Raw genomic sequence first — 16356 nt, forward strand, 5'->3', positions numbered from 1 at the left:
CAGGTACCCCCAACATCCCCAAAACCTCCCTCCATTCTCACCCCCCACCTCCATCCTCACTCAGGGAGCATGGTCTCCTGCCTGGTCGGGGCATCTGCATAAGTAGTGCCTCCCTCCAGGGCTATGCGCTTCTCAACCGTGAGTGTGATACAGCTGGCCTCACCAGGTCTGGGCCCGCGGCAGAGCAACTCTAAGGCAGACTCAAAGCGATCCGCAACAGAGTATCTAGCAGCTAACTGAACACTGTCTCATTTGGTTCTAGCAATATTGCAGTGCAGGGGCTAAGACCACCTTTGCCTGCACTAGTTGGGTGACCCTGGGCAACTTACCTTCTCTGTGCCTCAGTATCCCCCTGTAAAATGGGGATGGGAACTGTACCTGTGTCACAGAAATACTGTAAGGATTAAACTAGCTAACATATACAAAGTGCTTAGAACCGTCTCTGTAAACAGTAAACATTCACTAAATCTTAATTATCGTTACATAATTATCTCTTAAGCCTGTATGATGGTTTTTTCTATATTTATAGATGAGAAAATGAGACCCAGAGGAATTAAGCAACCTGCCCTATGTCATGTGCTCAGGAAAGGCAAAGCCAGAATATAAATCTAGATCTCCCAACCCCAAGTTCTGTGTCCTTTTCCCCTAAGGATGCCCACCTCAGCTTTAGCACCCTGCAGGGCATCAACTATGTCCTATGGGTCTCTGCCAGGCACTCTTGGATCAAAGGGGCGTGAAGGGATGGTGAGCCCAGGGGAAAGTGCCTTCTCAGGGCCCTAGGTCTTTGCGGGAGATACATTCTTGGGGGAGAGTGTGTGTACGTGTGTGCATGTGTAGGTGTGTGTGCACGTGTGTTTTAATACGATGGGGCATCAGAAATGGGAAGTCATTGCTTGTACTGGCATTCTTTTTGAGTTCCAGGCTGCCAGACAGTGATGAGCATACAGGGTAGGATCTTTATGCCTTCAATTAACTTTTTCAGTCTCTCAATAACTAAGTATGGCAGTTTGAGACAGAGACAATGATATGAGCGAGGATTTCAGGGGCTGAGTAGCAGCTATGCTATACGTCCTGGTTTTTTTCCAGCCTGCAATGTTCCCATAGATAGCACAAAGATCTAAAAACTGTTTCTGCTTTCTCTTTGCATGCAACCCACAAGATGAACGTCCACTTGCAGCCCCCAGGATAAGCCTGAGACAAAAGATAATGGTAGTGGTGATATTTTCTAAACGCTTAGTTTTTTGTCAACCTGAGCTCTCTGTAATGACCAGACCGCCACATATAAGTGCTCTGAGAATAGGTGCTTGTATGATGATCGGGAGACACTGAGGATTCTGAAGTACTTTTTAAAGTATCCAAAATATTTGACTATATGTCACATGGCTTTCATGGAGTTTATTTGAATCTTTTTTTTTAAGATTCAAATCTATATGAGTTTCATACATGGTAACTCTCGTAATCACAATATTTGATTAAGCTGAGCTTTCTGAGGTGCTAGTTAACAAGCTGCTGTAATTCTCAAATGTCTCTTTCCACAGGTCTGTGCCTGGGCTGGGCACGGGGCTGATAAGGGATCTTGGTGACTACTAGAATTCCTGGCACTCACAGGTGCTCCTGAAGTGTAAGTGACCTTACACTGTCCAGGAGGCGCTGCAGGAATTGGCCCTGGAGCCCTCACCAAGGATTAGAGGATGGGCCCCACAGTGCCAGGCTTAACAGACAGGCCATGTAATGCAGATAAAACAAGAACTGACTTCAGCATCTGCCCTGAACTCACACCAAGAACTTTCTGAGGCAAAAAAAAAAAAAAAAAAATTCCCGTTAATTAGCAAACGTGCAGCTAAAGATCTTCACACATGTACACTGTGCAATGTTGACCGAACCCAGATCACAAAAGACGAAGATCACTTAGTGACATCCCCCGGCTGACCCATGGAGAGAAGCAAGGTCAAAAGCCTCCTGTCTCTCCAGGATTGCGGCAAAAGTTCAGGAAGCAGAGAGTGGGGAGTTAGCACACCGAATGAAACCAAAATCGTCTCTGAATTGCATTTCACCAAGCCACTTAACCAAACTTTTAAAATTATCTCAGAAAAATAGATGCTGGGACTATTGCCCTTGAAAACTCAAGAGGACCATCATGGGACAGATTTTAAATCGGACCCATGCATTGTGCAACACATTCGATTGTCCCTATTTTAGGAGTCAGGCCCCACCCTGCGTTGTTCACACACCCCAGCTTTGCAACAAAAATATCTTCAGATTCACATGAGACTAAAATGCAGCCGGACTTCAGGACACAGTCTCCGCTCCTGCGTTCCCACATCCCCAGGCCGCTGGCCAGCCCGTGCTTGCTGGCACAAGGTGGTCAGCATGCCCCCTGCTTACCTCCAGCACAATTTCTTTCAGTTGGAACTGTTTCTGCGCGACTTTGTCTGAAGACACGGGCTCGTGGTAGTAGAGGCAGAGCAAGTCGTATTTCTTCAAAACCTGCTTGAAGTTCTTCTCAGTGAGGCTTACCACGCGGTCCTTGCCGTCATACGTGGGGAAGTTGAGTCCCTCTTCTGCCCTGCAGGAGGACAGCAGGTAGACCCCCACGATGAACAGGTGCGTTCTCTTCATCTGGGAACAGTTTTCGTCTCACTTTCCCAGAAGGACTGAGGGCAGGAAAGTGGCCGGAAGACTCTCAGAGGTCTGGTTGCAAGAAGCGGAGAGCAGAGAGGCAGATTTGGTCCCTCCTCTCTATCCCTCCTGGGCCCGGAGGACCAACTCTCCACTGCCTGGGCTCCAGCTACTAGCACTCCTGGGCACAGGACACAGGCGTGCGGAGACTGAGGGCCGGGCCGGGCCAGGCCCCAGATACCTCGCATAACTGGGCCCAGCCCCTGTCTCATCAGGAACTCCATTTTTAGGATGCAGTTGTCTCAGGCTAAAAATAAATCATGCAATGAATAAAAAAAAAAAGTTAGATATGACACTGTTGAGGGATTCGCTGATACAGTTTGTCAGAGGGGTAGCAAGGGAGGAGGCAGGAGGGAAAGAGGAGAACTCGTGCGCAAGGAATAAGGAGGACAGCAAGGTCAGGGAAGAGAAACTCAAGAAGGAGGGAGAAAAGATGAGAGGGGAGAGAGATGGGACCGTAAACGAGACAAGCTAGTGGAGATGTCTGCGTGTACACAGGGCCACCCAGGCCTCGGAATCGTTCGATTAAGGAGAGAAGTCAGCCTGTCCCCTCTGGGTGGGCTGCCTGTCCCCCTACCTACTCACTGCTCACACAGTCCAGTCCAGGCGGACTTCACGTTCTGCACCTGCCTTTCCCTGCCCCCCATCCTCTCTTCTTGGGAACTGGGCCCCGGGTGGCCTCTGTGCCATGCTCACATGGCCCTGACAGGCACTGGGCAAGGGATACAGGGACACCCTCCCTGTCAGACCCCCCGCCCTGGGGCCTCAGTTCCTCTCCTTCCACCCCTGCCCACAGCTGAACACTGCTGACACCAGGAAAACCCATCTCCATTTTAAAATAAATTTAAAATACTTTAAATAAAGTAAAAGTTCAACAGTCTTCCTCAGAAACTCTCTTAAACTCTCTTAGATTATGACAGACCATCTCTGTTATATCTCTCTTTTTACCTTAACCCCTAATGTATCATTTTTGTCCCTTTCCTCTTCATTAACGACAGACTGGTACACAGAGCCTGGAAGTTGGACAGATGACAGCTCCAATCCCCGTTCTGCCTTTTAATGGCTGGATGCACTTTGAAGCGTCACTCACTCTCTCTGGTTCTCAGTTCCTCCCCCTGCCTTGTCACATGAGGATAATTATGACTATATTGTAAGGTTTGGAACACAGAGATGGAAAAGCATTGTACAAAGCAGGTGCGTGGTGGCTATTATACTTACTTCATTCTCACTGGAGATGGTGGAACACAGGTTATTATAAGACTTGTCAGTTTCTAATAATAGTGGTTTGTGAATCCTTTCCGGTCCACTTTCTCCTTGAACCAAGCAGGCAATTGGGGCAGAGTTGATAAGCGCTCATTTCACAGGTGAGCTAACTGAAATTCAGAGAGATCAGCAACTTGTCTGAAATAGCCTTCCTAACTGCCAGTGTGAGGATTCCAGGTGCTGCTGGCTGCTTTAACTATGACTCAGGGCAATTTCTTAAGTGGTTCCTCGACCATCCTTTCTGGTCAAACAACAGCCCAGTCATGTCTTTCCACTCTTTAGAGTGGTCTATGGCTCTTAAAATTTGGACCAAAGTTTTGTCTTCCTTTGGTTGGAAAATCAGCTTTGGAAAGAGTGAGGGCTCACTCATGCACAACATTTACAGAGGATTGAAGGAAAAGAGGTTTGTCACCCTACTCGAGGAAGACCAGGCCCCTCCTCTACATCCAGAGGGCCTTATGCTGAGAAGTAGGGTGACAAGGAGCTGTCAGGACACTTTCATGTCCAGGAAGCCAGGACCTTGGAGAACCCATCAGTGAAAACGTGAAAACCTTCAGTTCTTTCTAAAGGTGAATTCTCTCTGCTTTTAAAAATGGAGCCAAAAATAGCCATTCTAAGGCGTGGTTAACTTTCCAGGTCATTGGCAAGCACCAGAGATCTCTGCTTTCTTTAGAAAATTTCCCAGGAACAAGATTTCCGAGTGAAACAATGTATGTCTTGTCTTTTCCAGGTCAGTTTCCCAAACCTGTTCCCATTGTCTCAATCTCACGTGGTTACCTTTATTTAGAATATGCCCCACTTTTCTTAATATGAAAGTTTTTAAAATTTTACTGAAAAATTTGGAAATATTTAAAGTCAGAGTCTTTGAATTTCTTGACTTGAAACTGATAAAAAGTACCAAGGAAAAGAAATTCATTTGGAAAATGTAGTTTAAGCCTTCAAGTCTGGCTTCTGACCAACTGCATGTTAACAGAGAGAAGCTCTAGTGTGGAAAGTTCCAGTCCCCAATCCTGGACTCTACTGGGGGCTTCACAGCCCAGCCCCGAGGACACATGTTGTAGAAATCAGGTTTCTTGCTGTCCACGGTCTATTTTTTAGGTACCAGTCATTTCTCTGGCTGCTTTTATTTTCCTCTTTTTGTTTTTTCTTTGCATTCTTGCTCACCAGCCTTAATTAATTCATTTTGTAAACAGGGAATGCTTCTGGACATTTCTGAGTCAATTTTGTATCTACGAAATCAGCCCTCTCATTCGGGTTTTAGCTGCTGCCCCAGTCAGTGTGTCACCCCCCCCCCCCACACACACACACTCCTAGTTTGTGATTGTGCAGAAGTGTGTGTACCCTTATGTGCCTGTAGCAGTATTTTCGTTTCGTTTTGTTTAAACCGGAAGGGATAAAACAAACAAAAAAAATGCAAATAGATGTTAATTATTATCACAATGCAGGCCCGTTGTTCTTGCCAGTTCTCCACTTTGTGAGAGGGCCCTACCTACAGTCCTTTAATCTAATCTAACCCCTTTCAATTCTTTATTCTCATCAGGTGCCAGAGTGATTTTGCATATATTATTTAATTTGATCTTTACAATAATTATTTCACAGATTAATCAGGACTTGAAGCCATGGTCTTCCCTCCATTTGTTAATCATATTTTTATTGGGCATCTTCTACTTACCAGACACTTCTCTGGGTACTGGGGATTGGTCGCTAACCTGATGTTACGTGAGTTTATAACCTCGACAGACGATGATCAAACAAGCAAAACGTAAACGCGGGGTGTGCGCACGCATGCGCAAGCACATGAAGGTGTAGGTGCGCGCATGCGTGTCAGCCTGCGCGTGCGCGCATGGTGTGTGCGTACGTAAGGGCAACTAGAGGCACATGCTCTGAAGAACAACGGAGAGCAACGGAGAGTCCGAGACCGTGGGTAAGTGGAGGCACCTTTGGACGGGTGGTTGAGGAAAGCTCCTCTGGGAGGGGACGTGGGAGCAGAAGAGAGGGGAGCCGTGAGCAGGCTGCCCAGGGGGAGGGCGCGAGCCTCCATGCTCCAGACCTGGGGGACTCCACCAGCAGAGGGCTGTGTCCGCCTCCCCCTTCTTCCGCGCTCAGACTGCACCTCCCAGTGAAACATGTGGATGGGATCTCACCTGCACTGGAAGGTCTACAGGGCAGAGACCCCGTCTGAACGACCCGGAGGCAGCCCAGTGAGAGCTTCGACAGGCGACAGGCGGCCGGGGGACCTGGGTTTGGGGCTGGTCTGACGCAGCCTGGCAGTGCGACCTCGGTCAGGACTCCCTCCCCTCTTTGGCCCTCATATTTCTCATTTGTGGGGGGAAGGGTCAGACTCACTGGTCTCCCCTGGTCCCTCTTTGGCTCTCAAATTTTTAAATTTGCTGAGGCTCGTAGAGGATTTTCTTTTACCAGGATAGGCCTTGGCACAGCCCTCAGGTTTGAGAAGTTTGATGACTGACTGCCTGCGGAGGGGGGTTTGATGGGCGTGACTCTGGACAAGTCCGGGCTTATCTTTCTCCCAGGACTTCACTGCCTCCAAAGGTCCCTTTTTTGGCTAAAATACTCCACCCCGTGGATAAAGCGGAGCATGGCATCTTTCTTTCTTTGATCCGGTTCTTCCCTCCCACTGGGCTGGGCCAGTGGCCCGCCTGCTGGCCTGATAGTCCCAGAAGCGCTTGTGTCTAGGGCCCGGTGCTCCCCGCTCTCAGGCTTCCTCTGGTGGATTGGAACAGGCCTGAATTCAGGCCGTCCCAGGAGCCTTCTGCCCAGCACCAGGAAACTCCTACTAAACAGCACCGAGCAGAAAAAGACCAGTGCTGGTTGAAAAAGAGCCCCAAAGTTTACCAGTAATAAGTCCAAGTTGTAACCAATGACAAGTCGTCAGGGAAGCGCCCAGTGTAGCCCCCTGGCTGACTCACTGACCTTACACAATAGTTCTCCTTGGAAACATTTCTACCCTGGGGATTTGTTTCCCCCAGGTAGAATGAGCCTTAAAGTAGCCGTATAGTAGCATATTATTGTTAACAGTAATCCTCAAAATCAGCCTGGCCTGTCACAGTTCTCACTAAATAGTCGTCAAGTAAATTGGAAGCACTTAATTTGTGCTAGGCCTTATTTTAAAGTACTTTACAGGGGCACCTGGGTGGCTCGGTTGGTTAAGTGTCCAACTCTTGATTTCAGCTCAGGTCATGATCTCATGGTTTGTGAGTTTGAGCCCCACATCAGGCTCTATGTTGACAGTGCAGAGCCTGCTTGAGGTTCCCTCTCCCTCTCTCTCTGTTCCGTGCTTGTGCTCTTTCTCTCTCTAAATAAATAAGTAAACTTTAGAAAATTAAAAGAAAAAGTATTTTACAAATTTAACTCATTTAGTCTGAATGCTATGAAGTTGGTAATTTTAGTATCCCCGTTGAACAGATGGGTAAACTGAGGCACTGGGAGGTTAACTATAGGTGTAATTATCCCCATTTGACAAGGGGGGAACTGAGAATCAGAGAATGAGTGATCCTTGAAAGTTTATTCAGCCATTAAAAGGCAGATTGGACAGAAACTCTCATCTGTCCAGCTTTCTAGACCCTGTGCCAGTCGTTTACGAGAATGTATGGAATCACATATTATCTGTTCTTTATTTTTTTAATCTGGCTTCTGCCACTCAGCATAATTATTTTTTTAGACTTGGTCATGTTGTTGCATATATTAATACCTCTCATTTTTATTGCCAACTAGAGTTATATTGTATCAGTATACACAGTGTGTTTATCCATTCCATATTGGTAGACATTTGGGTTTTTTTGATACATAAACCCTTAAATTTAGGTCTGTGATTTGAGTTAATTTTTTAATAAGTAATGGTGTGAAGTATATCAAATTTGTGGTGTTTTCTGTGTATGTGTACGCATAAGGATATCCAATTGGTTTTGCACCACTTAAAAAGTCTGTCCTCCACTGAATTACCTTTGCACCTTGTCAAAAATTAGTTTTATGTATACCTATAAGTCTATTACTGGGCTCTGTTTTGTACCTTTGATCTGTTTATCTTTTTAAAATATCGATACCACATAGACTTGATAATTGTAGCTTGGAGTGTTTTGAAATCAGAGTAGTTACCTTCCAACCTCCTCTTTCAAGTTGTTTCGTCTTTTCTAAGTTCTTTTCATTTCCATGTGAACTTTAGAATGAGCTCATCAAGTTAAAAAAGCTCATTAGGATTTTGATTGTGTCAAATGTATAAATCAATTTGGGGAGAACTGACATCCTTACAATACTGAGTTTTCTGGAACATGAATGAGCAAGGTAGATCTCTCCATAGATTTAGGTCTTTAATAATTTTTCAGCAGTGTTTTGTAAATTTCAGTATATTGTCAGATTTATTTGCAACTATTTCATGTTTTTGATGATTAAAATGATAAGCTTTTAAAATTTTGATTTCCATTTTTTGTTGATAGTATATAGAGATATACTTGGCTTTTGTATATTGGGCTTGTATCCTATAAACTTGCTAAACTCAATTTTGAGTTTCTGGAAGCTTTTTTTATGGACTCCACTGCATCTTCTGCATAGTCATGTCATCTGTAAATAGAGATCATTTCATTTCTCTATTTGAAATTTTGATGCCTTCTGTTTCTTTTGCTTGCTTCATTGCACTGGCTGGAACCTTCAGTACCATGTTGATAGACATGGTGAGAGTAGATATCCTTGCCTTGTCTCTGATCATCTGAAAAGAGAATTCAGTCTTTCAGTATTAAATATGACAGTAGCTATAGGTTTTTTTCATAGATGCCCTTTATTAGGTTGAGGACGTTCATTTTTTTTTTTTTTTTAGTTGGCTGAGAATTTTCATCAGAAATGGATATTGAATTTACTTTTGGGGATAGGTGTTGAAAATACTTTTTCTGCATCTATTGAGGTGACCATATGGTTTTTCTTATTTACTTTGTTGATTAGGTGAATTACCAAATTGATTTTCAAAGTTAAATGGACTTTGGATTTCTTTTTTTTTTTAATTTTTTTTTTCAACGTTTATTTATTTTTGGGACAGAGAGACACAGAGCATGAACGGGGGAGGGGCAGAGAGAGAGGGAGACACAGAATCGGAAGCAGGCTCCAGGCTCTGAGCCATCAGCCCAGAGCCTGACGCAGGGCTCAAACTCACGGACCGCGAGATCGTGACCTGGCTGAAGTCGGACGCTTAACCGACTGCGCCACCCAGGCGCCCTGACTTTGGATTTCTAAGATAAACCCCATTTAGTCATGATATACTGTCCTTTTTATAAATTTTGGATTAAATGTACTAGAATTTTGTTTAAAATTCTTGCACCTTTGTTCATGAAGGATATTGGGCTGCACTGCTTTGTGAACATCCAGATTGCACATCTGTGTTTTCCTTCTGCCCCAAAGGACTCCCTTTGCCATTTCTGTGGTATCAGTTTGTTAACAATTGTTTTAGCTTTTGCCTGTCTCTAAATGTTTTCATTTTGCTTTTGTTTTTGAAAGATATTTTCATTGGATAAAAGTTCTAGGCTGTCAGTTTTTTGTTTTTGTTTTTTGGTTTTGTTTTTTTTTTTTAGTACTCACAGTTAGTCTGCTGTCATCTTGCTTGCATTGTGCCCTACAAGCAATTGCTGTCATCCTTGTCTTTGTTCCGTTGTACATAATTTTCTTTTTTACCTCGGGCTTTTCTTAAGATGGTCTTTTAATCCTTCGTGTTATGCCATTTGGTTCTGACTTGCCTTGATTTAGTGACTTGGTGATTTAGTTTTCTTCACGTTCCTGGTGCTTGCAGTTTGTTGAGCTCTTTGGAACTTTGAGTTCATATTTTTCATCTAATTTGTTACATATTAAGCCACTATTTCTTCAAATATTTTTCTGCCTCCTCCCCTCTGAAGAACTCCACCCATACAAATAGAGTCACTTGGGTTGCCTCACAGCTCACTGATGCTCTTTCCATTTTCTAAACTTCTTTTTTCTGTGTTTCCTTTTGGATAGTTCCATTGCTGTGTCTTCAAGCTCACCAGTCTTTTCTTCTCCAAGATACAGGATTTGTTAATCCCAGCCAGTGTATTTTTCATCTCAGATATTAATAGCTTTCATTTCCTAAAAGTCTGGCTTCACTCTTTTTATGTCTTCCTTGAATTACTTTTTTGAATACATGGAATACAATTATAATAATTATCTTAATGTCCTTGTCTGCTAAGTCTAACATCTGTGTCATATCTGGGTCAGTTTCAATTTTCATCATTATGGGTCTTATTTTCTGCTTCTTTGAAAAAGCCAAATATTTGACCTGATGCCAGACTTTGTGAATTTTATCTAATTGGGTGCTGTGATAAGCCTTCTTGAACTTTGTTCTGTGATGAAGTTAATTTTTTTTGGGGGGGGGATCGTTTAGTCTCCATTATAGTCTCAGTGTTAAGGTATTTTTTTGGCAGGACCAGAGCAACACTTGACCTGAGACTAATTATTCTCCACTGCCAAGGCAGGATTCTTCTGAGCAGTCTACCCAGTGTCTCACCATTACGAGGTTTTTCAGTTTGGCTAGTGGAAACTGGCCTTCTTAGGCCATACGAGCACTAGGTGCTGTTCCTCCTGTCTCATGTGTTCTTTTGCCTAGTCTCATGTGTTCTCCTTCTATACATGCACTCATCAGTATTCTGCTCAGGACTTGAGAAGGGCCCTCAGGACTTGACCTTCATGGTTCTCTCTCTGTGCAGCTCTCTTCTCTGCTGCAGCGGCCTGTGACCTGTGGCCTTCTTGCCAACCTGGACCCTCAGCTCCTCCTCCGCAGTGCAGAGGCCCTGCTCTGGTTATCCTTCCCTGTGCCACCACCTAGAAGCTCTCTCTGCAGGCAGTATGTTGGGGCAGTTGTAAGGCTTACATCATTGGTTTCCTTTCTCGGGGATCACACTCTTTCATCGCCTAATGTGTAGTGTCTCAAAAACTATTATTTCCGGTGTTTTTATGGATTGTTTGCTGTTGTTTCAGGTACAAGTGTAAACTGGTCTTTGTTACTCCATTTTGGCTGGAAGCAAAAGTCTTGGAAAATTGAAATTAAGCTATGGGCTGTACAAACAAAATAGACAAAAACTGTTTTTATGATGTGATGTTGATCATTCTCATAGTTTGCAATTAGCTCATTTAGTTTTTATAATTTTTTTTAGTTTGTTTCTAAGTAGGAGAGCTAAAGCTAAGATTATGTTAGGATGCAAATAAGAAAAACCCAGTGCAAACTGGTTTAGCTTGTTTTACTGAAGTGGGGAGGGTTGTAGGGTTGGTATGATTCGTCTGCTTGACAGTGTCATCAGGATCTCTTCTGTTTCCATCTCTCTGTTCTACCTTCTCGTGTCTTCAACCATATTCTTATGGGCTGTGCCTGGTTGGTAAGAGATGACTGCCAACAACTCCTGGGCTCCATGTTTTCTCTTCCACTTCCAGGAGGACAGTGTGAGTTCTTTCCCCCCAGAAACCACCAGGAACCATCTTCTCCAATTTCTGAAGTTAAAATTAGGTCATGTCCCCACTTCTGAAAACCAGAGTCCAGAGGATGCACTTATACTGAATCACTGAGGCTCTGGTGGGATCAGCTTCCCCCAAAGCCCTGGACTGCCAGGAAGGCGTCATTGTCCGAAGTCAGAGAGGAATGGGGGGAAGCAATCACAGTGTCCACCTGGGTGAGTGCGTCAGGCTGTTTGTAAGCTCTTTGGGACAAGTAATACAACATAGTAGTCTCTTTAATCCTAATAAATGAACAGTTAAATTCACTATGATAGTATATTTCGGACTCTGACTTTAGAAACGTTGGCTGTATCTGGATATGTGAATTGGGATTTGGGTTGAATAAAGTAAACTCATGGATTTATGAAGATACATTTGTAGAATTAGTTAACATTCATATGCTTCCTCTTGTGTCTTAGCACCAGTGTTCCTTGTATTTTTTGTCTTTGCACAATAATGTGTTGTAGGCACAGGTTAGAAAACATGATGACTAAGAGTAAAGATAATTGAAAGCTCTGCAGTAGCCCAGACTGCTGTGGCAGCTGAGTGATAATCTGAGTGCCTGAGTCAGGAGCTGGCCTGTCTGACCCCACTAAGGGCCATGTGTACTCCTATTTAATTGGAGGCTCTCAAGCAGTTTTATTTTAAGTGGCAAGATATTTAAGTTATTATTTTGGGTACTTATAAAAAAAAAAAGGAATCTTTGTGCCGTTAATGTCATGAACACTTGAACACTTGGAACACCGTCACAACCCGCCCCGACCCCCCCCCCCCCCCCCCAGCTGACAAGTGCTAGAATAGATCATCTTTAGGGCTCACCATTTGCCAAACACTGTTCTGAGTGCGTCACATACAACAACAAATATATATCCTCAGATACCTCATGAAGTAGTCCCTGTGATTATCCATAGTTCACAGATAAAGAAACTGAGGCACAAAGAGATGAAATTCCCTTGCCCAATGCTACGCAGTAGTAAGCGATGAAGCTAGAATCTGAACAGCTGGGATTGATGCTCTGGACGGTGTGTAATTAACCACTACACTCTGTTAAGGGCTTGGGGCAAATTTTTATGTAAGTAATGGCTTTTTGCTTCACAGGTATCAGTAAACCAACATAAATATGGGATTTTGAGCAGAGGTCCCTGTATTTCACACTGAGCTCTGAAGTCAGGAAATGTGATTGCTAGTGCCGTCAGTTTTTCTAAGGTCTAAGTCCAGAAGGCCAGATCAGTGGTTCTCAACCAAAGGCAATGTGACAACCCAGGAGCCGTTTGGCAGTGCCTGAATACCTTTTCAGTTGTCTCAAGTCACGGGGAGGGGATTGGCGTGTACTGGCACCTAGTGGACAGAAGCCGGTGATACACGAAACTTCCTACAATGCTCAAGACAGGTCCCCACAACAAGGAATTGTCTGTTCCCAAAATGTCACTAGGGCTAAGGTTGAGAAAACCTGGGCTAGACCAAAAGATTCCTGCTGATGTGCTGATCGAGACTCCCTCCATCTGGACATTACCCAGCATTGTGGTCTTTGTGACTTAAATAGCAATGGTCTTCATCTTGCTCACAGAATCTGAAGAGTATGTGAAGAACCTGAAGAATTGGTTCCTTGTTTGGTATGTGAGCACTGGCTTTGCCTCTGTCTCTAGCCTCACGGCTTGTTGTACAGCTTGTTGCTCTTTATAGCTCTGTCTCCTTGCCTCACAGGCTGCAGGATAAGTTTAGACCGGGAAAGACACCCTGTCCTTAACTGTTCCAAGACAAGCCCCCCCAGCCTGCCTGGTTCCTTTACCTTTCCTGTGGCCCTTTGATTAGTCCTTCTGCCTGTCCTGTTTGCTGGGTCCTTCGCTGGTAGCCACCCATTCTCTTAAACTCCCCTGCTTATCCCCATTCAGGACACAACCAGCCTGCTAGAGCGAGATGCTGAGTGTGTGTGAGATGTTGTCCTGTGGAGAGTTCTCAAGTGCTGAGGAGGGTGTGGACACATGACCAAAGAGGAACGTGGGGCAGAGCCTTCTGCTGTTGTTGCGGTGGCACCCTGGGACTTGTGGGCTCTCAAGAGCAGGAATGACATCCTCTAGATCATCATCTCAGCAGTGTTCTGGGAACAGGCCACTGTACCTTGCAGTGTATGGTCTGGACTTGTAGCATCCAAAAACATTCCTCTGCCACTCCTTCCGAACGCAAAGGGACTGCTAATCCTTCCTCTGACTCATGACTAAAACCAGCTTCCAAAGCGGTGAGGTTCTAAAACTTGAAGGAGGGGCCTCATGGCCACAAATACCTCTTCCATCTGTTTGCTGCTCCAACAAATTCCTGCTCATTCAGTGAGCATTATCACTCAATCCCATTTTATAGGTGATCGTTCTTACACTCAGAGAAGTTAAGTGACTTTCCTGTGGTGACACAACTAATAAGCTGGATGGTCCACATCTATGTATTTCAAACTCCCTACTCTGTCATAGGTTGTTCTAAGAAATTCCATGGCCTTATTAAGTACTGGGAAGGACCAGTCAAATTATTTAAGGGTCTAAATGACAAGAGTATGTCCCAGTAAAAAACTCAAATGGAGCTTCTAGACATGAAAAATAAAATGTCTGAAATAAAAAGTATACTGGATGGGATTAAAAGCAGATTAGTCATTGAAAAAGACAGTAAAAAATCAGGAATTAGAATAAGGGGAGGGATGAGTAGGCAGAGCAGAGGATCTTTAGGGCCGTGAAAATACTCTGTATGCTGTTATAATGATGGATACGTGTTATTGTACACTTGTCCAAACCCACAGACTGGGCCACACCAAGAGTGAACCCTAATATAAACTGTGGACTTGAGGTGACTGGGGGTGTCAGTGTAGCTTTGTTACTTATAACATATGTACCACTCTAGTGGAGAGTGTTGATAACTGGAGAAGTTATGCATGTGCAGGGGGAAGGGGGGGGATGTGGAAGTTATCTGTACCTTCCCTTCAATTTTGCTGCGGAGCTCAAACTGTTCTAAAAAATAAGGACTTTTAAAAAATACAGTGCTAGAAAACCTCTTTGATCTTGGCCACAGCAACTTCTTACTCAACACCTCTCCAGAGGCAAGGGAAACAAAAGCAAAAATGAACTACTGGGACCTCATCAAAATAAAAAGCTTCTGCATGGCGAAGGAAACAATTAGCAAAACTAAAAGGCAGCCAACAGAATGGGAGAAGATATTTGCAAATGACATATCAGATAAAGGGTTAGTATCCAAAATCTATAAAGAACTTATCAAACTCAACACCCAAAAAACAAATAATCCAGTGAAGAAATGGGCAAAAGACATGAACAGACACTTCTCCAAAGAAGACATCCAGATGGCTAAGAGACACATGCAAACATGCTCAACATCACTCATCATCAGGGAAATACAAATCAAAACCACAATGAGATACCACCTCACACCTGTCAGAATGACAAAAATTAACAACTCAGGCAACAACAGATGTTGACAAGGATGCAGAGAAAGAGGATCTCTTTTGCACTGCTGGTGGGAAAGCAAACTGGTGTGGCCACTGTGGAACACAGTGTGAAGGTTCCTCAAAAAATTAAAAATAGAACTACCCTACGACCCAGCAATTGCACTACTATTTATCCGAAGGGTACACAAGTGCTGGTCCAAAGGGGCACATGCACCCCAATGTTTATAGCAGCACTATCAACAATAACCAAAGTATGGAAAGAGCCCAAATGTCCATCGATGGATGAATGGATAAAGAAAATGTGGTGTGTGTGTGTGTATATATATATATATATATATATATATATATATATATATACATATATATATATATATACACACACACACACATAATATATATATATACGCACACACATAATATATATATACACACACACACACACATATATATATATATATATATATATATATATACACACACACACACATAAAATGGAATATTATTCGGCAATCAAAATGAATGAAATCTTGCCATTTGCAACTATGTGGATGGAACTGGAGGGTATTATGCTGAGTGAAATTAGTCAGAGAAAGACAAAAATCATACAACTTCACTCACTAGGACTTTAAGAGACAAAACAGATGAACATAAGGGAAGGGAAACATAACATAAAAACAGGGAGGGGGACAAAACAGAAGAGACTCCTAAATATGGAGAACAATCTGAGGGTTACAGGAGGGGTTGTGGGAGGGGGGATGGGCTAAATGGGTAAGGGGCACTAAGGAATCTACTCCTGAAATCATTGTTGCACTATATGCTAACTAATTTGGATGTAAATTTTAAAAAATAAAAAATAAAACAAGTTTAAAAAATGCAAAAAAAAATACAGTGCTAGAAAAAATTGGATATTTATAAGGGAAAATGGACCTCAAACCTCACTTCATACCATACACAAAAATTAAATAGACTTAAACATAAGAGCTAAAATATAATAGTTTTAGTTATGTGGGGGAAAATATTTGTGTCTTTGGGTTGGGCAAAGATACTATGAAGAAAATAAGAGCCACAGACTGGGAGAACATTTTTATAAACCCTATATCTGATAAATAACTTGCATTCAGAATATATAAATAACGCTGACAACTCAATAATAAAACAACTCCACAATAACAACCCAGTTGACAATTGAGCACAAGATTTGAATTGGCACTTCACCAAAGACAGGTGAATGGCAAGTAAGCGCATGGGAAGGTTCTTAACATCAGTAGTTGTTAGAAAAGCGTTTATCAAGATCAGAGTAAGAGATCACTACACCACCTGCTAGAATGTCTAAAATTAGAAAGACTGATCACACTAAGTGTTCGAGAGCAAATGGAACAGCTGGAATTCTATATTCCTGATATGCATGCAAAATCATAAGTGCACTTAGGAAAACCTTTATGTGGTTCCTTTTAAAAAATGTACACTCACCATAG

At 43.3% G+C, this 16356-nt stretch overlaps 1 protein-coding gene and 1 long non-coding RNA gene across 4 annotated transcripts in view; one reads left to right on the forward strand and one right to left on the reverse strand.

Annotated features, from left to right (window-relative positions):
* CASQ2 (calsequestrin 2) overlaps nucleotides 1-2904 on the reverse strand; it is a 63881-nt gene extending 60977 nt beyond the window's left edge. Inside the window, exon 1 of the mRNA XM_011285085.4 lies at nucleotides 2386-2904. Within this exon, the coding sequence (XP_011283387.1) occupies nucleotides 2386-2619 (234 nt within the window). The 5' untranslated portion in view covers nucleotides 2620-2904. The remainder of the gene's footprint in view (nucleotides 1-2385) is intronic.
* Nucleotides 2905-5243: 2339 nt separating this feature from the next.
* LOC109502550 overlaps nucleotides 5244-16356 on the forward strand; it is a 112130-nt gene continuing 101017 nt past the window's right edge. For 2 of the 3 annotated variants that reach the window (XR_006582900.1, XR_006582901.1), the window contains exon 1: nucleotides 5244-5866. This is a non-coding gene — a long non-coding RNA (uncharacterized LOC109502550). The remainder of the gene's footprint in view (nucleotides 5867-16356) is intronic. The other variant, XR_006582899.1, reaches the window with a different exon arrangement.

Source organism: Felis catus, chromosome C1, assembly GCF_018350175.1.
Source record: "Felis catus isolate Fca126 chromosome C1, F.catus_Fca126_mat1.0, whole genome shotgun sequence".
NCBI lineage: Eukaryota > Metazoa > Chordata > Mammalia > Carnivora > Felidae > Felis > Felis catus.